Below are 24,690 nucleotides of genomic sequence, written 5' to 3' on the forward strand. Positions count from 1 at the left end.
TCTATTTGTATCAACATTCTTTAAAAAGTTATAAATAAATATACCAGTGTATATGATACAACAATCATTTGTCTTCTTTTGCTTCCCATATGCCATGTTCTCTTCAGTTCCTCTTGTCTTGTTATTACCTGTTTGAAAAGCGCATATACTTTTTTGCTCCGACTTTGTTCTTGATCTCTTTTCTCTAGTATATCTGTCTGCTACTTCCAAGTATCCGGACCTTACACCTTTACAACGGAGGGTAGAAGCGTCCATCGTAGCTATGACTGCTCCCGTATATCAAAGTATGTATAGGGAAACCCTACTACATACAGTACATGGTTTTTACTTCTATCATATTGCCATTCATCTTCATCAAAACTTCCTCAACACTCATTCAAACATTATAATACCAATAAATAACTTCACCCATCCTGCTTACCACAATTGATGTATCTGAATTTACAAAGACCAGAATAATCGAACATTCTTTTCATTTAAAGGACCATGATCATTCACCATCCCTTTCCTATACATTTGTCTTCTCCTAGAGCTCCTACTCTCCCTTGATTCCACTCGGCCCCGAAGAAAAACTCGCAATCATGGATTATTTTAAATCTTAATGCACTCCAAGCGACACGATAATATGCTTTTTATTAGTCGAAAGGCGATGAAAGCGGTTTGCCAAGGCAAGCAATGGCGTGCGGATGATAAGGAGTAGGATATCCGTTACTGCTTGAATATTCTTTGAGAACTTGCAGCCGACCTGCCAAAGTGGGCTACGAAGAAGAGCGATGCATCCTTCATCATCGACGATAAGTGCTGTACTTTGAATTTTCTCCAGATAAAGCATGATTTGTAAATCCTTCTGTAACATCAAGTACTTTTCTTGGTCACCATTAAGTTTGGATAGCTCATTGTTTATTCGCTTGGGATAACCTACTGTACCCACCATCTTCATCTCAGTCATTCACTGCCGCTGATACAAACATAGCGCATATGCTGCAAGGCTTTGTCGCGTTTGTTAATCCTGTCACATTAACTCATCACGGATTACTTTTTTGTTAAGGATCAAAAAGCAGCTAACCCCGGCAAAAAACATGTATGAAAATTCTTGAAGATTGCTTTGGAGATGCTGGTAATAGCAGGAATAGAAGATGGGGAACTTGTTGGCCTGTTAGGCCAAGGTATGTAAGCACTGATTGAGGGACTGCAATATGATACTTGTGAAAATTTCTGATATGATGAAGTATATTAGCTAAGAGGATATATGCGTGGAAGATGAACCTGCATTCCACGGACAATATACCGAATAATCAGTTTGAAGAATTCAGCGGCCCTCGTAATGACCACAATAACCTTATGCTCCTTCCGAGCACGATCGAGAGACTCTTCTAGCTACACGTAGCCGTTCACAGTTCTAACGAGCATATAATCTGTTAGGTCCCCAAAACGAGGTGGTTTCCTCTTTTACTTTACTTGTTTCTTATTTGTGGGCTTTTCGAATAAACTTGTTTTATTTATATATTGTAAGATACACACGTCAGTTCAAGTCCATAACAAGCTCTAAGCTAGCAGTAATAGTCAGCTCGACGAGAAGAACGAAAACAGCACGAAGGACAAAGTAGGCAACAACCGCTTCCTCTGAGAGGCGCAAGGTCAACTGGATAATCGCGCTTATCAAGATAAAGTGTGACAGGCTCAAGAACGAAGCGGATGTATACACTGTGACATAGGCTTTAGAAGCGCAATTGAGCTTCGTCGACTCTTACAATATGGATGTCCAAGCCGACCCGATGATGACATTGATGTTAATGAGAGTCCTGTTACTTCCGCGCAGCCAAACGACAACACCTCATCAATGAAGCGAAACATCACCCTTTTATAATACTTGTAATTGAACAAACCTGGTCAATATCAGTGCAGAATTTGCCTCAAAGATCTTTGGCACGAGTCAGCTGCTTCATGAGCACATAGCAGACCCAAGAGTTCGATGTCATTGTTGCTGAGCGTATCGCACTAAATCATCCGTGTGTATGATTTGTGGTTAACCATGAGTCGCAAAGCTGCACGGTCCGCTTTGGTCCTGAGTAGTTAGTGGATGCTGCACGTCTAGCGACTGGAAGTGTCGTTTCGGATAGAAGCGGAAATGGAGACATAGACGATGTTTAAGATAGAGACGTTGATATTAATACCGTTGTTGGTTGTGATAGTGTGGCGGCAGTAGTAGTACTCACCGATAGGTCTGCAACATATTTTCCACGCAACTGTAATTTCTGTATGTAATGAATATACAGTAGCCCTTCCCCCTCTCTCTTTTCTTATCCTTAACTCAGCTTATATAGATATGCCCTATCTTGCCCGTTTTCTAGAAGAGCGTGATTGAACAAAAGCTTTGCTATCTATTCCCCTCTCTTTCTGTTTAATTGAAAGAAAAGTAAAGACAAATTACCAAGCGATAATAAACCCATAATGCCAAGCAATAGATAGTTAAATCTATAAGATATTAAGCTCGATAGTTTTAAAGCAATAAAACGATAATATTATATTCTGGTATATTCTACGGTGAGGACGGTGGTAGTGATGTTGTTGCCGCTGTTGCCAATGTCCATGAGGGCGGTGGTAGTGATGTTGTTGCCGCTGTTGCCAGTGTCCATGAGGACGGTGGTAGTGAGGTTGCGACTACCATCTGCGACGGTGAATACGGTAGTGGTAATGTTGCGGCTGTTGTCTGCGACGGTGAGGACGGTGGTAGTCGTTCCTCATATGCAGCTGCAATTGCTCCATTATAGTGACGAAGTTATTGATTTCTGTTCAATTAGGCTTTTTAGCAGCTTGATCTTTAGGACGAGGTATAATGGAAAAATTGTGTGGAATACGCATAAGAAGGCAAAGCAAACATGAACCTAAGTTAGTAGCCAGTCGTAAGTAGCTTTGGACCGCTTAAATATTTTACCCATAAGGCTAAACTTGATTTCTGCTTGCTTAAGTATAATCCTATATGTTTCATTTTGCTATCCCTCAGCCAAAAGTGACTAACTTCAGAAGCCTATAACTTTTTTTAAAGAAGCAAGAACTCAAATCTAATCTACAAATATTGTTTTTAAAGGTCTAAAAAACATAAGTAGCCGCTTCTTTTTCTATTTTAAGGTGATATTAAAAAGTAGTAGGGATTCAAAGATTACCTGAAAATTTGCGGATTATAAGGTGCTTGCACCATATTCAATTCTTAATCTTAAATGTAGGGAAAGTCGCTTGACAATCTGTGGGAAATAGCGGACAGTGCGCGTTTCCATCCTGTAGAAGAATACGACTGTGACTGGGCTAAGAGAAGCATACTAAGCATTTTGTCTGCGTATCGCTGGGATACATGATCTGTGACTGCCAAAACTGGTGGCGAAAGAGACATTGTCATCTTGTGCTGGAGCAACATTGACTCCTGCTTCCAGAACATCCAAGTGCAAACATTGCAGTAGGTTCGATTCATTCTGGCAGATCTTTTTTCCTGAAAGGGACTAGGGCAATTGCTAAATTTTTGATGAATTTTTTCTCATCTATAGTTGGTAATAATTTTTTTTATTATGAAATAATGTATCCCCCCATTGGCCCAGTACCCCCCCTGGCCCAGTAGGGGATAGTCGGGGTATGGCTCTAAGATAGAAAAGATTAAAACTAGAAGTAAAGAATAAATCTCCCACCCTTGCTATAAAATATTTTTAAAAATTTTTTTATCGTAAGAGTGATTTATAACTAAGAGATGAATAACTTAAAATGGTAATTCCTACAGAATCTACAATTTCATTATAGTAATAAATAAATAAGAATAACTATATAATAAGTTAAAAATCAACAAAGTCATAATCTCAAAAATAAGTAATAATTGATGGATAAAAATATATTTAGATCTTAAATTTGATAATGATTTAAGCCATTTAGGTAATTTATCTTAATATTTAATTAATTGTTTTATTAAGAATATATTCCATTAATAAAAACAATAAAGAAAATAATACCATAGAACCAATTAGTAGTTCTACAAATCTAACAAATTGAGTTAGATTTAGATCAGTAGTATTGAATAGATCCCAGTCATAGATTGAATCAACAGTAATATTTTCTGAAGATGAATTAGAATTATTTGATTGGGATGAAATAGCTTAAGTATTTGAAGAAGATTTTGAATCTAATAATTCTTGAAATTGTTTATTCCATTTTTCTTTTTCAAACTCAAATTTATCTCTTTCTAAAAGATGTTTTTATTCTTTAAGAATTAATTCTCTTTCTTTCAATCTTGAAACATTTTTTAATTTCATTTTAGTTAAATGATATATTGAAGTAAGACCGCCTAATGTTCCAATTGCACCTACTGTCTTAAAAAATTGTTTTGAATTAAATTGTGTGAAAATAATATTATAATAAAGGAGAATCTCTTAATCAAGGGGTTGGTTTACATTGTCATCTCCTTACTTTTATAGTTTATAAGAAAGACTAGAACTAAACAAATTTGAGGTGATTAAGATTGGTAGAAGTTCAACTATTAAAAATCTTAAATTAAAATAATCCTCTATGACGCAGTAAATCTATTTAGGTATTAAATATCCTGATCAACCCATATGTTATCCTTGTTTGTGTGAATCTAGGATAAACTCTAGGTAAGAATCTCTTGTATAATTGTGAATAACAAATAATTTATATACATAAAATAATCTATTTATTATTTATCTTGTTAGTGGTAGTCTATTAAAAAGACGAGGGAGGAAAAGGGGAAATCAAAATAAAAGGTAGGTTCTAAGGTTTCTTATCGTCTTAAGACTATACTACTTTTGCCCCCTGGATATCTAGGCAACAAACCAAACCAAGCAAATATTAATGGTATTAGTATTAATTATCTTTATGTGATATAATTATTTAAAAGTATAGAGAGATTCTTTTCATTTACTAAATTATTTTAAAAGTTATCCAATAAAGATATGTAATGTATTAATCTTTAAATCTAATCGATGGATGTTTTACCTTGATTAGATTTTTATTATACCTAAAATCTTATTAACTGCTATCCCCACTATTCTAGGTGGATCTTATCTTTATATTCATAAAGATGAGATTCTTCTATAGGGGATAACTCTTAGTGTTATGATTTTAGTGAAATTATAAATATGTAAAAAATTATAAGTAATATAATTTTTAAGTATTTATAATAAGTGGTGAAATTAATTATTTAAAAAAAAATAATTTCTCAAACACTATAAGATTTTCAACCAATAGGGTTAATCTCAACCATTATGTTTAAAACACTCTAAGTGGCGCAACGGTAGTGAGCAAACCCCCCTCCCCCCTAGGCTAGAACTTTAGTTCGACACCCGGAGTGAATGAAATGAACGGAGCTTAACTAGAATAGAATAATATCATAAAATTTGTTATTTATAACAAAATTTATAGATATTGTTCATTCGCCTATACTTAACTATTATCTATATTCTAACTATTTCAGTTAGGATATTTACTGATCTTAGACAAGCTAGATTACTATCTTCTATTCATGATATGAATTTAAAACAAATTGAATTATTAGATGGTCTTCTTTATAATCAAGTTAAAGATCTTGAGCTTAGATATAAAACTAAAGGTTTAGTTCTAGATCAAAAGGATCCTGAAACTGAATCTGTAATTCAAGATTCTCTTGAAACTGAACCTATAATTCAAGAGAATGCTATTTCTTTAACTAATATTAAGGAAACATTATTAGAATCAGGATTTAGAACTTGGTATGATAATAATGTAGAAAGATCTAATAATTCCTATACTCGATTAGGAAAGAAAGATACCACTTCAGATAAGACTCTGTTTGGAAATTACTTGCAATATTGTAAAGATCATAAATCATAATATTAATGTATAAAAATTTAGTGATTTTACTCATAATATATTTAGAGTCCTGAAGTTATACAAAGATCTTACACACGAAGAGATTAGAATGGGTAGAAGCCCTGCGATTACTAATCTAAAATTAAAAAAATAGTATAGCTTATACTATTTTAATATTTAAAAATAAATCTATGGCATCTTTTAGGCTTTATACAAATTAACTATGTTATTTATTTTTTTATCTTTATTGTTCGAGAATTTGAAAAAGTATCAACCAACTTCAAATTCTGAAACTATTGTTAATCCTATTTTCTCTATATTCGAGGATAACTTTAGTAATTTCTTTTTTTCAAGAGAGATTTCTCAATCAGCTGTATTTAATTCATTAATTGATGATTTTAATCTATTTTCTATTGAATTACCTTCAATTCAATTACTAAGTATTCAATTTCCTAAGTTTGAATATCTTGAGATTAAATTACAAGATAATACACCAAGTAGTAATGGTATTTTTGAATCAATTAAAAATAAAGTTAGTAATATTGATTGGAGTTCAATCCCACAGATTCTTTCAGAAATTGAATGGAATCATTACTTGAATGTTATTTGTGTTTCATGATCTTTAATGATTACTGGTTTCATTTTGTATCAGACTTATACAGCTGTGTCTGCAATTTATACATATACTAGAACTCCTTGTGATTATCTTAATAGATGGATTGATTCAGGGGTTGAAGGATTTAATTCAAGTATTGAATGGATTAATTCTACTACAACTAGTGTTTATTTTTCTATTACTGCTCTATTTAGCTCTAGTATTGAATGGATTAACAATACTACTAGTATTATTAATAATACAGTAAGTACTTCATTATTAGAGAATGAGTTAATTAATTCAGGTATTAATCGATTTAATTCATTAGTAGAATGGTATGATTCATTTTATGATTCAGATGATGATTTAGAATCTGATTCTGAATCTGAGGATTCAATTATTAATATTGAACCAGAATTGAATACTAATTTAAGAGCAAGTTTCCTTAGATTCGCTCAATATTATATGGCTAGGGTTAGACCTGATATTAATATTAATAATATTAGTATTCTTAATTTATTAACTTATTTTATGAATAGAGATAGAGATAGTGATTTTGATCGAATTAGATATTCATCAATGAGGATTGAAGATAATTCATCTCTTCCAATTTCAGAATCATTAGGTGTAAGAATCTATAGAACTATTAGTAATTTAAGATTAAACTATAATTTTCTAACTTATCTCAGAGGTAATAATATTGATCTAAATAATAATAATATTAGTAACACTAATATTGATGAAATGATTATTTCTAATTCAAATATTGGAGGAATCATTTCTTCTGATTCATTTAATCCATGAGAAGAATTTAATAGATTATCTTCTCAAACATTAGAGAATTTTAATTCAAGAAGAACCAATTGATGATTCAATTAGGTTATTTCAAAATATTAATATTTTAATTATGGATCAAGATTATACTACTTCTTCTTGTTTCTAGGAGCGACCAACATATAGTATCTGGATCCGCATGTGTCAACGAAGGTCATTTGTCATTAGATGGCTCCATCCATCCAAAAGTCCATGCCTTGAAGCCAGACCTGATACTGAGAAACGACCAATTGGAGTACGGTGTGGCGGAGAACGGCTTTGTCGATGAAAGCAGTGTCGGAGAGAAAGAGCTCCATGAAACATTCATGAACCTCCCAAAAACACTAAAAGACATCATGCTAAAGTTGATTGCTAAGGTCGAGCACGATGAAGAGAGTGTCCGTTTGTTGCGAGTGGTAGGCATGGTCCATGCATGTAAGTCTTCAGTTCCACTAGGACAACCAATCTGTTTCGCTCTTGTTTGACTAAAGACTACTCGTATTTTCTACCAGATTTGCATATGAAAACATATGTGATGGACGTTCCAGATGGATATATGTGCTGTATCCGGGAAATCAAACAACAGCAAAGTCCAGAAACATTGATCGACTTTTATAAAACCTACATCCCGTATTTAGAAGCTGTCCTTAAGATTAAGGTAACATCGTTATTCATTTTCTCTGCAGTGGATTCACAACTTCCGCTCATAAGAAAACAACAGGGAATCGTAAAATCGACCATGGATGTAGTTGCCAAGCCAAAGAAAAACAGGTCAGATTTCGTATCGAGCGTAACAGAAACAAGCACAGTCATCATCCCATCAGCATTGAACGGACCTGTCAAAATAACCCCACAAAAAAGAAAGGCCGACGACTCTGAGTGTTCATATATGCAAGAAAAATAAGCACGCATTTACCTACCCACAATCACTCTAAACCTTTTCCGACAAAAACGCATCTACATTTCCACCCATCTTTAACATGCTCTTTTCACTGCATTATATTTCCATCTTTGACGCTGTAGGGGTATGTATCCTAGTTGTAATATTTCATAAAAATTAAAAGTACAAATTTTTTAAGAGTTACAAAAATTTCTCATGATTATAAATTACTTTTAATTATTTATAAAATTGAATTTTATATTTATAAAAAAGATAAATTGTATAATGGACCAGCAAGATTTAAATTAAAAAATAAATAATGAAGTTAATAAAATTATTATTAATAATTGGAAATTTTTAGAATCTAATTGGCCTATTATAAACCATAAGTATAAACATCGTACAGAAATAAAACATATTAAAAATATTAAAGAAATTAAAAAAATTCTAGTTGATAAACTTGGATATATATCAGTATTCTTTTTTTTAATAATATTATATACTAATTGTGAATATGCTGGACCTTATTTCGAAATAGAAAAAGGGTTATTCCTATTATATCAATTAGCATCAGGTATATCAGGTATAGAAATTAATAAATATTTGCCTCAAGCAACATATCATAAATATTATAAAAAATTTTGGATGGATGAAGATAATTACAAACGAATAAATAAAATAGTTAATAATTCTTTAGAAAATATGTTTTCAACAGTAACATAACGTATTTTATCATCATATAAATATAATCCACCATTATTTAAGCATATTACATTTATTATTGATGGATATGACTCACGAATAAATTATGTTAATACTGATATAAGGCGTGAAAGATTATTTTCTTATAAATTTAAAAAAAATGGTATACGAACACAAATTGTATCTGATATGAATGATATGATAATTTATACATCAAAAAGTGATTATTGTTCTGATAGTTCTGATGGCTCTATGTTCTTAAATATGAAACTATATAACAAATTAAGCAAACAAGATGTATTAGTAACTGATAGTAGATATACTTTATTTATAAATCAATTTGATAGAACTTTCAAGTGAAAAAGGATATGATTTATCTAAAAATAATTTTATATATCCAATCCATAAAGAAATTAATGTAAATTTAACAGCAGATGAAAGACGTTATAATGACGTATTTGGTAGTTTTAGATCAAAAATTGAAAACCAGTTTTCAGAAATTGGTAATAAATACTATAGATTTAATAATAATAAATCCATAGTAAAAATGAATAATATAAAATTTTATAATCTTCAGTTTCGGGTTGCTTGTTTACTAAAGAATATAAAAAAGTTTTGTGATAAATTTAATATAAATATACAAGTACATCATAAATTATGGGAATCTAATGACTTTGAATTTCCATTTGAAGCTAAATTAATAGATATTGTTATTAGTAATTCAAGTGAAGCTGCATTAAAAAAAGATAAAATAATTAAATTACAAGAACAGTTTTTAAATTTTGATATTGATGATAATATGAATATTGATAATGAGGTTATTGAAGATAATAATAGTAATAATAATGATAGTAGTGAAGATGATATTCCTAAGTTTAATGAAAAGAAAAGAAGACGTAAAGGTAAAGGGAAGGAAAAAGCTATTAATATAAGTAAAGTTAGAAGTATAGAGGATGAAGCATATAAAATAGAAAGTATAGTTGACCATAAAATTAAGCATAATGAATATATATTTTTTATGAAATGGAAAAATTATCTATCTATAGATAATAGTTGGTTGCATATTAATAGATTTAATGAAAAGGATTTAGTGAATGAATATATTCTAAAACATCATCTAAACATATAATTTCATATTATTAAGGTAAAATATTAATAAAACATAACAGAAAAGGATTTCCAATGATTAATTTCATTAGTCTTTTTTTCTTCTTTTTTTTTATTATATTTATATTTGATAATTCTTCATTATTCGATTTTTTATTAAATCTTTGATTTTCAGCAATATTATGGTGCATGCCACCTTAAACCATACCTCCAGCAAAAATTACTGTCAATTTTATAATTTATATCCCCGCTATTTTTCAAATGCCGCATATGAAATGGATAGATATATTTACATGTTCTTTCGAACTCTTCTGTGAGATGTGTAGATTTTTACAGCATTAATAGCATCACGACCTTCTAAACCATTATGGTATGCCTTAATGTATCTCCATGCTCTACGCTTGAAATTACGGATCATTGGCAGCGGAATACTATCGAGAACTTCGGGGACAGTTTTCTTGAGGCTTGCAAAAGTGTAGTTGCATCGCTTACGCACTTCTCGTTTAACAGTACCCCAATAGCGTTCAATGAAATTGCACTCACAATGAAACTTTGGGTAAAGCTGAAAACCGTGACCGGCGCCTTGAACAGCATATGCTATAGCACTTTTTTCTGAGGTGAAGTCAAGCTGGGCACTTAAAACCTCTGTTGCTTCCTTTTTCTGCATCCCTTGTTTCCAAAGGCCTCTTTCTTCTAAAATCTACAAAAGAATGAAACAACAGTGAGTGCTATGTCTCGTGACTAATGGTACAAAAATACTAACTTCACGCATGCCTCGCAGATGAATTTTGCCATCAATTCTTCTGTACATGAATTGAAACATCATTTCGTTCTTTTCATCAAAAAACCACCCATCCCGGATACGAGTTGATGGTTCGCGCAAGTATTGCTTTTGACTGATTTTTTTAGGATTAAGATTGAACTTTTGGGCCCGTAAGGCGTTCTCCCTGTAGGCATTGTGGTTGGAACTCTGGTCAAAGCAAAAGACAGCTGTTCGGGTAAGAGATTAATTACGCTGTATTAAATAATATTCAGTATATATGATATAATGATTAGAAAAACATACCTTTACAATTAGGATGCATTGCCTGGAATATAGGAATTGCTTTTTCCTTAATTGTTTGACCATATCTTCACTTTTCCAATAGCCTTCACGGTTTGCACCAGGTAAAATGATTTCTCATGCTTCATATGGAATGTCTGCATGCTCAGGGAGACTACGGAGCTCTTCTGATAGCATGAGCCGGCCATGACATGGGCACAAGAAATCGCTTACCATCAACGATGCTCCTGGTCCTTTCTTCTTTAAGGGAGTTTCGCCTTGTGCAAGCCAATTGGTTTTCTTGTCATCGTTTGCATAAAATATGCATTAGTCATGTGTTACCATCACCAGCTCAACGTCGTTTTCGTCCTCTAACACTGGCTCGACCAACTCGCCATCTTCAGTGTACGTTTTCATCTTCTTGCGGTATCCCATCATTGCCCTGGCCCAGCGAACACGGTACTCCTTTACATCATCTCTTTCGTGACCATCAAAATAGATCTGTCGACAATTTTAAAAGGAGTACGTTTAGCTATCTATCTAATGTGCTAATATATAGTTGATATTTTCCATGTACGTACATCTTTTCCACTTTCTCTATACTCAAATCCCCAGTGAGCCATATATCGTGTGATGGTGCGCTCAGATACTGCTGCGTTGCTGATATTGGATACTTTCGGAAATATATTCGTTTCTAGTTCCACCTTGAGCTCTGGGATACTCCTTTCTGCTGGCTTTCGACTACGGATCCAAGTGCAAGCTGCCTCCTTGACATTTTCATCAGCCAAAAGTGACGCAGACTTAACATGAGCACCTTGGCGATTAATGCAAATCTTGCCGGTTTCAAGATACTCTTTGGTCCACCAACGGATTCTTGTCAGCAAATGTTTATGGTGCATACTGACTTGAATCGTTAATATATTTGAAATACCGACCCAAAAAAAGAAAGTGTATCAGAGTTGTCCAAAGTGAATTTTCTGAGATTCTGACCAGCAAGATGTGTTTAATAGCATATTATAAGCATTTCTTACTCGTTATTTTATGAAAAAAGGTGTTTTGGAGAGCTCTGATAGCCATCAAAGTTTTGTCGGAATATGAAAATTTACTATATAGACCCAAGATTTCGACAAGGTGGGAGGGGTAGATCAGTGAGGTGATGTAGGCTATTACAGTCTGTGTAACATTGCATTCGTCATGGTTACACAAACACGTTATCTTCATTATCATACTGCTTTTACACAAGGGTTGTGTTTCCTTCATTGATACTCGCTCATTGTAGTGAAGCTACACTACTTTGAGATTGATCCAAATAACTCAACCCACTCCACCATCTTCGTAACCATTAAAATGCAGTAGAGAAAACACCACACACATAGATGAATCAAATATTACATAATTAGCACCATATTGATAATCTCTCAAACATGGATCACAATCGAGAATGACTCAGGACCAACTATTATCAATACTTCGTTGCAATATAATATCGATAATCTCTCAAACATGAATCAAAATCGAGGATAACTCAGTACCAACCATTGTCAGTACTTCGTTTCAATCTACATTATCTGAGTTGAGCGAAGTGTACCTGTCAAAGAGCGGATATCATACGTCGATACTACAACCGTTACTAGCGTTATATTTAAGCATACAAGGATATGAAAGACGATCGTGAAGCTGCCAAGATCGTAGAGAAAAATAACTTCTAGAAGTTACAAATCCCACCGCAGAATTATTGCAAGTGATTAGTTTGTATTTTTACCTCCGTTATTTCTGACTATCATAAATAAATGAGTATAGTATCGATCATGTAATTCCCTGACTAGTGCAAACATAGAGTATGATATATGAAGAAACGTATCGGGTGTTTCAGGTGTTAATTTGGCCGCGGTGTTTCAAAAAATGCTCAATTTTCGACAGCTCATGGTTTAAGTCAGTATGCACCATAGTGTGTTTCTCCCAAATGGCATCTGCAACCAATCGTGTTGCCTCCATAATACGCATGTTATCGTCGATCCGGAGCTTGGCATATTTTTCGATGCTAAGGTATTTGTTGGCCTCAATAGTTGACATCATGCTTATTTCGGTTTTCTTATTTTTGATATCCTTGCGTAATTGGATCAAAGCAGGCCGCACAATCTTTAACATCTCCAGCTCTTCATCGATTTCAACGTCGGCATCTTCATCATCACTGCTGCTGTTGCTCGTTTCCATAGGATCTTGAATCTTAGTAAATCCCATATCAGTAAGCCGTCTCATTTTTTCTACATGGGTAGCGAGTTCCTTAGCATCCCGTTTTCGTCGATAATAAGTACTTTCTGATTTGCCTCCATTCACCCAACATTGTCAATATTTTTCTCAGGATGCAATAGACCATTTGTATGTGTTTCATAGTGCTGCTATCATAATTATAGAGAATATATACCAGTATACGAGCTTCTTAGCTTATTGTCGGCACCTTGAAACCATTCAAGCAAACGAGTTCCTGAACGTTCCAGTACAGTATCATCCCTTTCATGTTCCAACCCATTAGTATCGTCGTATTCACAAGAATCATCGGAAGAATCATCACTGCTATAGCTAGCACGTGAGCTATCTGTAGGTTCAGGTAGTTTTTTGCCGAATTGGCTACTTTGCACACGTTACTGGTTGTTTTTGACAAGGCGACTTCGTCTGTTGACGCTTCCCATAATGAATATTAGATTCTTTGTAAAAGAAAGAGGTGCATAAGACTACAATCTACTGACGAAATTTCTATACGCAGCAATATGTAACAGTATAATCGATAATCGGTGAAGATCTCATGTAATACAAATTCGGCATATATATTTGCCGAACAAACGAAAGCTCCTGATTGGTTTAAGCTGGATTCGAACTACTGTCAATTTTCCCTATCACTTATAAACTTGTTCCGACTTTGAGCGACGGTAACTCAAAACTTTATTAGAAAAATGAAAAATCCAAACCGATAACTTTGTTCTCCTAGTCAAAAGGAACATTTTTATCGGTTTAAAATTTTGATATGGGGTGGTGAGATGGTTTCACAGTACTTTAAAGTTACCTACTAAAGCGGTACGGTTTAAGGCGGCGTGCACCATATCTACTTGTATATCTTTTTTTTCTTTTTTTTAGTATATGTTTTTTACTATGTGAGCAACAAAGAAAGTCAGGTTTATTATCAGATAAGTTAGTTCTTATTTTTTTCCCACAAAACGTACCTTTCTTTTTTCCTCTTTTAGATTTATATGTACAAAAGCTATTATGCATCGAAAGATATAGGAAATAATCAGTAGAGAATAAATTTTTTATTTTTCTATTAACTTTTTTATTAACTTTTTCAATTATGTTTTTTTCAATAAAATGATTAAATTCAGATTGCATGAAAACATCTAGTTCATTGCATAAATTTGTACACAGTTGGATATAGTTGATGGGGAGAAATTCATTTAGGCAAACCATTTTGAGAGCACTTTTTATATTATATTTTAATATGCACAATTTAAAACTCCGGATTTGAAAAAATATCATAAATAGATGAAATTTTATAATAAATTTGTAAATATCAGACTATGAGATGTTCCGCGTACCAAAAACTTTTCACATTTTCTGTCTATCTTTTACCCTATACTTGTACTTCTCACTTGAATTGATCCCATCCTTTTCTAAATACATCTTTGTCTATGTGCCGATCCCACAAGTGTATCATATTCAGTAGCCACTTCAGATACGCCTTGCATTTCATTAATTTTGGATGATGAAATGGAATATTAACTCATGTGGCTCCTGCTGTTGCTGGAATGATATGTAACTAGGAGTGTTACCGAGTACTTCTATCTCTCCGTCCGTTTCTCTCTGCTTTTGCTCGTATTAATTACGCCATCGAATACAATATTCAGTGTAGGTATCGAATAGAAGGATCAGTAGTTGAGCGATGCAAGGCTGTGGAAGTAGACACAGCACCGTCGAGGCAGTGAGGCTTTTCGGTCCTGCCCATTTCTCATTTAACTTCTGTATCTGATCTTTGCTATATCACCCACTCCATGGGTAGTCTTTCTTTAACGTTTACATTCCAAATATGTCACTTAAGTTTGTCGAACGATGAATGAACCGATTGAATACTTGCTTTTTTGCCTATAATTGGGCTCGGTGGTCACTCACGTGGTTTTTATCAGGCACTCTTCTTGTGGCTTCGATAAACTCCATATCATTAATGACTGATGAAAATGATTACTGTTGTGTACTACTTATCAGACAGTGTAAGAGATTGTTGCTAAAATACAACGTACACGGCAGGGTTACTTGAAATATGGGAGACCTTCATGGCTCTGGAAATAATCCCTGTTCACAATGTAGCTATATAATGATTGGTGCACAGTTGCAGCCTGCTGCTGGCCAGCTGAACCGATGAGGTTGGCACAATACAATAGTCACAAGCGTCGCGTAATCCACTCATTTTACCCATCTCTCTATTTTACACTTTTTTCTGTCTTACCCAGACATCGACTTGCAGCTCCTGGTACGATGCTACCGTTTTTGTGTCCAACACGCCTTTAGTACGATTCAGGACCAGGCTTCCATCCGCTCACTGAAAGACTCGGTTGTTTCCTAAGGACCAATAAAGCTTTGAAGCATCTAGTGGACAATGGACTGGCATGCGTTTCGTCAGTTTCGCACTTGTTCTTATTCTTCTTGAAGCATTGCGACAGTATGCATCACAATTCTAATAAGTTTGTTTCGGAATGTATGTTCTCATATTGGAGTATACGTGCATGTGATATATTGTATTTTACTAAATCAAAATCACTGTAGACAGCCCTACCAAAGACTGTCAGTTAGTATATTGCCAATCTCACAGAAAGGCCAATAAGCCAAGCCCTCGCTACCAATATAATCAAACCCAAATTTCGAGCAAGCAGCAGTAGTACGAATGTAGTGTCTAGACCTACTTTGCAAACTACTAGATAATGGGCTTTGTACGAATTCGCACTTAAAACTCCATATGAATAGTATGTATTCATATGAACTGGGTACTTTAACTCTGTGGCTCATCAATATTGCTTTTCATTAAAGTGCTGCACACAGCCTCATCCTCAACTTGGCCGATCCCCGACTAAAGGAGGACATCCTGACATAATCTAAACATTAATATTTCAAATAAATTTTAAAATTTAACTATTTCGAAGTACTTATCTATAATTAATGTTTCATTAAAGCTTTCTTGCCACACCTATTCATTGTATGTTTCATCATAGTTTTTTCATTTTACCAGAAATTTCATCCTCTTTTTGAATTTTCTATGACTTAGTATTCTTTCTACTTCAAAATTTTCTTCATCATTTTCACTTTCCAGATCCATGTTTAATTCATTTGATCTTTGCATATTGTTATATTCAAAATAATTATATAAGAAATCTGATTATCTATTATTCATTTCCACTAGTTTTACTAACTTAAACTTGTATATAATATTATCTATTTCTTTATCTGGATTAGGATAATTAAAGTTTTCATTAGACCATAAAATATGGTTTAGTTTTATAGGTATATTATAAATATTAACAAGCTTTTGTATATTTAATAATAAAAGTACTAATTTCTATTGTATATTATATATTTTTATACCTATTATTTTACAATTTCTTTCATTATTATTAAGTCTTTTAAATTTATTACCAAGTAAACCAAAATAACTTTCAATTTTACTTCTGAAGCTACCAAATGTCTCATTATATAATATTTCATCATCAGTTAACTCCTCATTTTTATTTTTTCTAATTGGAAACATAAAATTACTTGTACTTATATTATCGTTTCCTTTTTTATCACAATTTTCTATAAATTTTTCAAAGTAATAATTGTGATAATAGAGCTTTAATAAAGATAATAAGGGACAAGATTAAGTATCTTTGAGATGATGTTTTATTCCAATAAAAGATAAAGCTCTTTTATATTCTAGCTATTAAGACGGCGATATCAATTCATCCGACTAATGGATAAACTATGTGATAGAGGATGGATCAAGGACATATCAGAACTTCTATTGAAGTCGCTATGTTAATCGGGCACATCTTTGAGACTGGCGTTAGCTGATGTAATGGCTGAGGTACCTGTTGATAGGTTCATTGTCCTGTTCACGTAAGGTGGATCATCTGAGTGAGAGATTTTATTCAATAGTGTTTAGCCGAAATGCCGTAGTGTTCATACGTGTGTGCTATAATGTTTAACTGAATATCTTATTGTTGATATCTTAAGCAGTGTATTAATGTGGTTCACCACAATAATAATATCCACTATCAAATGTAAGACAATCATTTTCATTTAATTTATTTTCTAATTTCATTTCTAAAAACATTTGACCATCATTATAATTTCTACATGGTTTGCTTTCAGAAACATATATTGCAAATTCATTAACATCGCAAACTACTTGTGTCCTTAAGCCACTTTTTTTAAACTTATAAGAATAAAATTTTCTTTTCTTTATATCTTTTTTAAATAGTCAATTCTACTATCATGACTATCTATGAAAAGAGTATGATGTTTAAATCCTATTGGATTAATTTTTTTAGCATTAATTATTCTCAAAGCAGTAGATGAAAACATATTTTCCAATAACTCTGTAAATAATCTATTTAATTCATTTTTATTATCATCCCAAAATTGTTTATACATTTCATGAAATGAAGAATATGGTATAGAATCTTCCATATCTCTGATGGAATCTCCTATAACTAAATGATGTACAGTGGACCCCCGCTTTTTTCAAGGCTGCCATTCCTGAGCACTCTTGAAAATAAAGCGGGTTTGAATTTCATCGGGGGAAGGGTAGTGGCAGCAATCTTCCGGATAAACTTTTAAAATTTAGCTGAAACTTTCTCACTACTGTACAGTACTGTTTCTAAATCCATACTGCCACATGCTTTTTTGCTTTATATTATATGGAATATATATTTTCTACAATTACCTGACACACAGCTCTACTTGTTTAAGATTTTGATAAACATATAATGACTTCCCTAGTTTCTCTTGAGATCCGATCTTATCAATTACTTGCTCCGATAAATAAAGAAAAAACGAATGACAGCCGCGAGAAGCCAGCAAACTCACTTCTGAAACAACACCATTCACTACTTGTGATCAGTCTTATCTGCTTTTTAGAGGAAGGCTCCCTCAAAGAAAGGCTTAGACAAGTGAGAGACCACTTGCGCCGACAGCAAATGAATGGGACACAGAGAACCTTAACCTCTTTTTTTAGAGCATAACAATAGGCATACATGGTCATAAACGTAGATATACACCTCAAATTCGCAAATTGTATTAAAAATATTCATACATCTTTATATGAATACGATCCACATGATGTTGCAAAATATAGATACTTCACCCCCGTATAGAGTTCAAGGGTAAAAGATATATTGAAAATGAAAAATAACGAGGTATTGAAAAATTTATTAATGATTTTGGGTCATTCCCTAGAAATTTCTTGAAAAAGCCCGGGTATTGAAACGAATGGGGTTGAAAAATTCGGGGGTCCACTGTAAAATCAATAATCCTTTTTCTATAAATACATATGGTCCTTTATAATCATATTTATTAAATATTTTTACTAAAACAAAGAACACAGGAATATACCCTATTTTACTAGTAAGTTCTTCTTTTACTTTTTCTATGTTATCAATACTTTTAATCTCTTCTCTATGCTTATAATTAGATATTTCTATGGGATAATTCATATCCAAGAAGTACTAATATTTACTATTTATATTTTGTAATTCATTTGTTAATATCTCTTGTTCCATTTTTATATTAAGAATAAATTCAATTTTTAATTAATTACATAAAGTTAATAATTATGATACCCTTTGAAATTTCTGGTAAAATGGAAAAACTATGATGAAACATACAATGAATGGGTGTGGCAAGAAAGCTTTAATGAAACATTAATAATAGATAAGTATTTAGAAACAGTTAAATTTTAAAATTTATTTGAAATATTAATGTTTAGATTATATTAGGATGTCCTCCTTTTTAAAAAATATTAAGATTTTCTATAAAATAATATACAAATTATTATCAAGGAGGACATTCAGCTACATTAGATCTTTTAAAATTATTTATTTATAGAAATATAACTTATAGTTAAAAGATAATAAAAGGTTTATAGGTCATTAAAAAATTATAATATTTTTTAATGTAATAAGTCTAAAAACAAAAAACTATATTTATAAATATGGTTTTTTAATTTTGTAATCCTAATAAAATTTGTAATTATTAAGTATTTTTGTAATTCTTATGAATACAAAAATTCTGTAAATATAAAATAGGGGTGGTTGAGAAACTTGCTTTCGAAACATTGGGGCTTGATAATGAGATTTAGACTAATAACAAAAACATTTATGTTTTGTTATTATAAGAGAGAACAAATGCTATAATTTGTTCCTCATACATTATTTTATATATAACATAATTTATGATCTATTTTTTTTAACATTTTTATTTTTATTTCTTTTAAATGCCAAGACTTCTAATATATCACATGGCCCCGAAAAGTTGAGAAATAATTATCAATTTTTTATTACTTTTCTTTTTCTTAATTTAATATTGAATAATAAAAATAAATAAACAAAAAAGTCATATGATATATTAGAAGTCTTCGCATTTAAAAAAAATAAAAATAAAAATGTTAAAAAAAATAGATCATAAATTATGTTATATATAAAATAATGTATAAATAAATAATTTTAAAAAATCTAATGTAGCTGAATGTCCTCCAAAGACCATCTTCATTGCAGAGCAGATAGAAAAGCTCAAAAGCCACAATCTCAAGCCGCTACCTAAGCATCCCGAGAATATCTCGACATTTTTTGAGAAATTTAAGGGAAAGGTACTATTACTTGGGGCTAATATATAAATGCAGGTGCAAGAATATTCAATTCTCAATCTTAAACATCAGAAAAGTCACTTGACGATCTGTGGGAAATAGTGGACAGTGCACGTTTCCATCCTGTGGAAGAATACGACTGTGACTGGGCTAAGAGAAGCATACTAAGCATTTTATCTGCGTATCGCTGGGATATATGATCTGTGACTGCCAAAACTGGTGGCGAAAGAGACATTGTCATCTTGTGCTGGAGCAACATTGACTCCTGCTTCCAGAACATCCAAGTGCAAACATTACGGTAGGTTCGATTCATTCTGGCAGATCTTTTTTCCTAAAAGGGACTAGGGCAATTGCTAAATTTTTGATGAATTTTTTCTCATCTATAGTTGGTAATAATTTTTTTTATTATGAAATAATGTATCCCCCCATTGGCCCAGTACCCCCCCTGGCCCAGTAGGGGATAGTCGGGGTATGGCTCTAAGATAGAAAAGATTAAAACTAGAAGTAAAGAATAAATCTCCCACCCTTGCTATAAAATATTTTGAAAAATTTTTTTATTGTAAGAGTAATTTATAACTAAGAGATGAATAACTTAAAATGGTAATTCCTACAGAATCTACAATTTCGTTATAGTAATAAATAAATAAGAATAACTATATAATAAGTTAAAAATCAATAAAGTCATAATCTCAAAAATAAGTAATAATTGATGGATAAAAATATATTTAGATCTTAAATGATAATGATTTAAGCCATTTAGGTAGTTTATCTAAATATTTAATTAATTTTTTATCAAGAATATATTCCATTAATAGAAACAATATAGAAAATAATACCATAGAACCAATTAGTAGTTCTACAAATCTAACAAATTGAGTTAGATTTAGATCAGTAGTATTGAATAGATCCCAGTCATAGATTGAATCAACAGTAATATTTTCTGAAGATGAATTAGAATTATTTGATTGGGATGAAATAGCTTGAGTATTTGAAGAAGATTTTGAATCTAATAATTCTTGAAATTGTTTATTCTATTTTTCTTTTTCAAACTCAAATTTATCTCTTTCTTTCTCTTTCTTTCAATCTTGAAACATTTTTTAATTTCATTTTAGTTAAATGATATGTTGAAGTAAGACCGCCTAATGTTCCAATTGCACCTACTGTCTTAAAAAATTGTTTTGAATTAAATTGTGTGAAAATAATATTATAATAAAGGAGAATCTCTTAATCAAGGGGTTGGTTTACATTGTCATCTCCTTACTTTTATAGTTTGTAAGAAAGACTAAAACTAAACAAATTTGAGGTGATTAAGATTAGTAGAAGTTCAACTATTAAAAATCTTAAATTAAAATAATCCTCTATGACGCAGTAAATCTATTTAGGTATTAAATATCCTGATCAACCCATATGTTATCCTTGTTTGTGTGAATCTAGGATAAACTCTAGGTAAGAATCTCTTGTATAATTGTGAATAACAAATAATTTATATACATAAAATAATCTATTTATTATTTATCTTGTTAGTGGTAGTCTATTAAAAAGATGAGGGAGGAAAAGGGGAAATCAAAATTAAAGGTAGGTTCTAAGGTTTCTTATCGTCTTAAGAATATACCACTTTTGCCCCCTAGATATCTAGGCAACAAACCAAACCAAGCAAATGTTAATGGTATTAGTATTAATTATCTTTATGTGATATAATTATTTAAAAGTATAGAGAGATTCTTTTCATTTACTAAATTATTTTAAAAGTAATCCAATAAAGATATGTAATGTATTAATCTTTAAATCTAATCGATAGATGTTTTACCTTGATTAGATTTTTATTATGCCTAAAATCTTATTAACTGCTATCCCCACTATTCTAGGTGGATCTTATCTTTATATTCATAAAGATGAGATTCTTCTATACTTAACTATTATCTATATTCTAACTATTTCAGTTAGGATATTTACTGATCTTAGACAAGCTAGATTACTATCTTCTATTCATGATATGAATTTAAAACAAATTGAATTATTAGATGGTCTTCTTTATAATCAAGTTAAAGATCTTGAGCTTAGATATAAAACTAAAGGTTTAGTTCTAGATCAAAAGGATCCTGAAACTGAATCTATAATTCAAGATTCTCTTGAAACTGAACCTGTAATTAAAGAGAATGCTATATCTTTAACTAATATTAAGGAAACATCATTAGAATCAGGATTTAGAACTTGGTATGATAATAATGTAGAAAGATCTAATAATTCCTATACTCGATTAGGAAAGAAAGATACCACTTCAGATAGGACTCTGTTTGGAAATTACTTGCAATATTGTAAAGATCATAAATCATAATATTAATGTATATAAATTTAGTGATTTTACTCATAATTTATTTAGAGTCCTGAAGTTATACAAAGATCTTACACACGAAGAGATTAGAATGGGTAGAAGCCCTGCTATTACTAATCTAAAATTAAAAAAATAGTATAGCTTATACTATTTTAATAATTAAAAATAAATCTATGGCATCTTTTAGGCTTTATACAAATTAATTATGTTATTTATTTTTTATCTTTATTGTTCGAGAATTTGAAAAAGTATCAACCAACTTCAAATTCTGAAACTATTGTTAATCCTATTTTCTCTATATTCGAGGATAACTTTAGTAATTTCTTTTTTTCAAGAGAGATTTCTCAATCAGCTGTATTTAATTCATTAATTAATGATTTTAATCTATTTTCTATTGAATTACCTTCAATTCAATTACTAAGTATTCAATTTCCTAAGTTTGAATATCTTGAGATTAAATTACAAGATAATACACTAAGTAGTAATGGTATTTTTGAATCAATTAAAAATAAAGTTAGTAATATTGATTGGAGTTCAATCCCACAGATTCTTTCAGAAATTGAATAGAATCATTACTTGAATGTTATTTGTGTTTCATGATCTTTAATGATTACTGGTTTCATTTTGTATCAGACTTATACAGCTGTGTCTGCAATTTATGCATATGCTTGAACTCCTTGTGATTATCTTAATAGATGGATTGATTCAGGGGTTGAAGGATTTAATTCAAGTATTGAATGGATTAATTCTACTACAACTAGTGTTTATTTTTCTATTACTGCTCCATTTAGCTCTAGTATTGAATGGATTAATTCTACTACAACTAGTGTTTATTTTTCTATTACTACTCCATTTAGCTCTAGTATTGAATGGATTAACAATACTACTAGTATTATTAATAATACAGTAAGTACTTCATTATTAGAGAATGAGTTAATTAATTCAGGTATTAATCGATTTAATTCATTAGTAGAATGGTATGATTCATTTTATGATTCAGATGATGATTTAGAATCTGATTCTGAATCTGAGGATTCAATTATTAATATTGAACCAGAATTGAATACTAATTTAAGAGCAAGTTTCCTTAGATTCGCTCAATATTATATGGCTAGGGTTAGACCTGATATTAATATTAATAATATTAGTATTCTTAATTTATTAACTTATTTTATGAATAGAGATAGAGATAGTGATTTTGATCGAATTAGATATTCATCAATGAGGATTGAAGATAATTCATCTCTTCCAATTTCAGAATCATTAGGTGTAAGAATCTATAGAACTATTAGTAATTTAAGATTAAACTATAATTTTCTAACTTATCTCAGAGGTAATAATATTGATCTAAATAATAATAATATTAGTAACACTAATATTGATGAAATGATTATTTCTAATTCAAATATTGGAGGAATCATTTCTTCTGATTCATTTAATCCATGAGAAGAATTTAATAGATTATCTTCTCAAACATTAGAGAATTTTAATTCAAGAAGAACCAATTGATGATTCAATTAGGTTATTTCAAAATATTAATATTTTAATTATGGATCAAGATTATACTACTTCTTCTTGTTTCTAGGAGCGACCAACATATAGTATCTGGATCCGCATGTGTCAACGAAGGTCATTTGTCATTAGATGGCTCCATCCATCCAAAAGTCCATGCCTTGAAGCCAGACCTGATACTGAGAAACGACCAATTGGAGTACGGTGTGGCGGAGAACGGCTTTGTCGATGAAAGCAGTGTCGGAGAGAAAGAGCTCCATGAAACATTCATGAACCTCCCAAAAACACTAAAAGACATCATGCTAAAGTTGATTGCTAAGGTCGAGCACGATGAAGAGAGTGTCCGTTTGTTGCGAGTGGTAGGCATGGTCCATGCATGTAAGTCTTCAGTTCCACTAGGACAACCAATCTGTTTCGCTCTTGTTTGACTAAAGACTACTCGTATTTTCTACCAGATTTGCATATGAAAACATATGTGATGGACGTTCCAGATGGATATATGTGCTGTATCCGGGAAATCAAACAACAGCAAAGTCCAGAAACATTGATCGACTTTTATAAAACCTACATCCCGTATTTAGAAGCTGTCCTTAAGATTAAGGTAACATCGTTATTCATTTTCTCTGCAGTGGATTCACAACTTCCGCTCATAAGAAAACAACAGGGAATCGTAAAATCGACCATGGATGTAGTTGCCAAGCCAAAGAAAAACAGGTCAGATTTCGTATCGAGCGTAACAGAAACAAGCACAGTCATCATCCCATCAGCATTGAACGGACCTGTCAAAATAACCCCACAAAAAAGAAAGGCCGACGACTCTGAGTGTTCATATATGCAAGAAAAATAAGCACGCATTTACCTACCCACAATCACTCTAAACCTTTTCCGACAAAAACGCATCTACATTTCCACCCATCTTTAACATGCTCTTTTCACTGCATTATATTTCCATCTTTGACGCTGTAGGGGTATGTATCCTAGT

The 24,690-nt window shown here is 31.8% G+C and overlaps 4 protein-coding genes across 4 annotated transcripts; 2 read left to right on the forward strand and 2 right to left on the reverse strand.

Annotated features, from left to right (window-relative positions):
• Positions 1 to 2,539: 2,539 nt before the first annotated feature.
• BDB00DRAFT_868285 (uncharacterized protein) lies at positions 2,540 to 3,388 on the reverse strand (the record flags this gene model as incomplete). The annotated part of the gene is made up of 2 exons (XM_053126452.1): positions 2,540 to 2,760; positions 3,319 to 3,388. The coding sequence occupies 2 exons, from the start codon at positions 3,386 to 3,388 to the stop codon at positions 2,540 to 2,542; spliced, it is 291 nt and encodes a 96-aa protein (XP_052983949.1).
• A 2,959-nt stretch (positions 3,389 to 6,347) lies between these two features.
• BDB00DRAFT_784606 (uncharacterized protein) lies at positions 6,348 to 7,962 on the forward strand (the record flags this gene model as incomplete). Its single annotated transcript, XM_053120474.1, has 6 exons — positions 6,348 to 6,376; positions 6,688 to 6,703; positions 7,129 to 7,130; positions 7,383 to 7,687; positions 7,765 to 7,910; positions 7,939 to 7,962. The coding sequence occupies 6 exons, from the start codon at positions 6,348 to 6,350 to the stop codon at positions 7,960 to 7,962; spliced, it is 522 nt and encodes a 173-aa protein (XP_052983950.1).
• Positions 7,963 to 16,399: 8,437 nt separating this feature from the next.
• On the reverse strand, positions 16,400 to 16,789 carry BDB00DRAFT_756317 (uncharacterized protein; the record flags this gene model as incomplete). The annotated part of the gene is made up of 2 exons (XM_053118898.1): positions 16,400 to 16,572; positions 16,618 to 16,789. Coding segments are annotated over 2 exons (345 nt in total), but the record flags the coding sequence as incomplete, so codon positions are not given.
• A 4,110-nt stretch (positions 16,790 to 20,899) lies between these two features.
• On the forward strand, positions 20,900 to 24,361 carry BDB00DRAFT_936129 (uncharacterized protein; the record flags this gene model as incomplete). Its single annotated transcript, XM_053129216.1, has 7 exons — positions 20,900 to 20,993; positions 21,299 to 21,310; positions 22,245 to 22,291; positions 23,087 to 23,102; positions 23,782 to 24,086; positions 24,164 to 24,309; positions 24,338 to 24,361. The coding sequence occupies exons 1-7, from the start codon at positions 20,986 to 20,988 to the stop codon at positions 24,359 to 24,361; spliced, it is 558 nt and encodes a 185-aa protein (XP_052983952.1). The 5' UTR covers positions 20,900 to 20,985.
• Between the last annotated feature and the right edge of the window lie 329 nt (positions 24,362 to 24,690).

This window comes from Zychaea mexicana (assembly GCF_025766255.1).
Source record: "Zychaea mexicana strain RSA 1403 chromosome Unknown BDB00scaffold_8, whole genome shotgun sequence".
In the NCBI taxonomy this organism is placed as follows: Eukaryota; Fungi; Mucoromycota; class Mucoromycetes; order Mucorales; family Lichtheimiaceae; genus Zychaea; species Zychaea mexicana.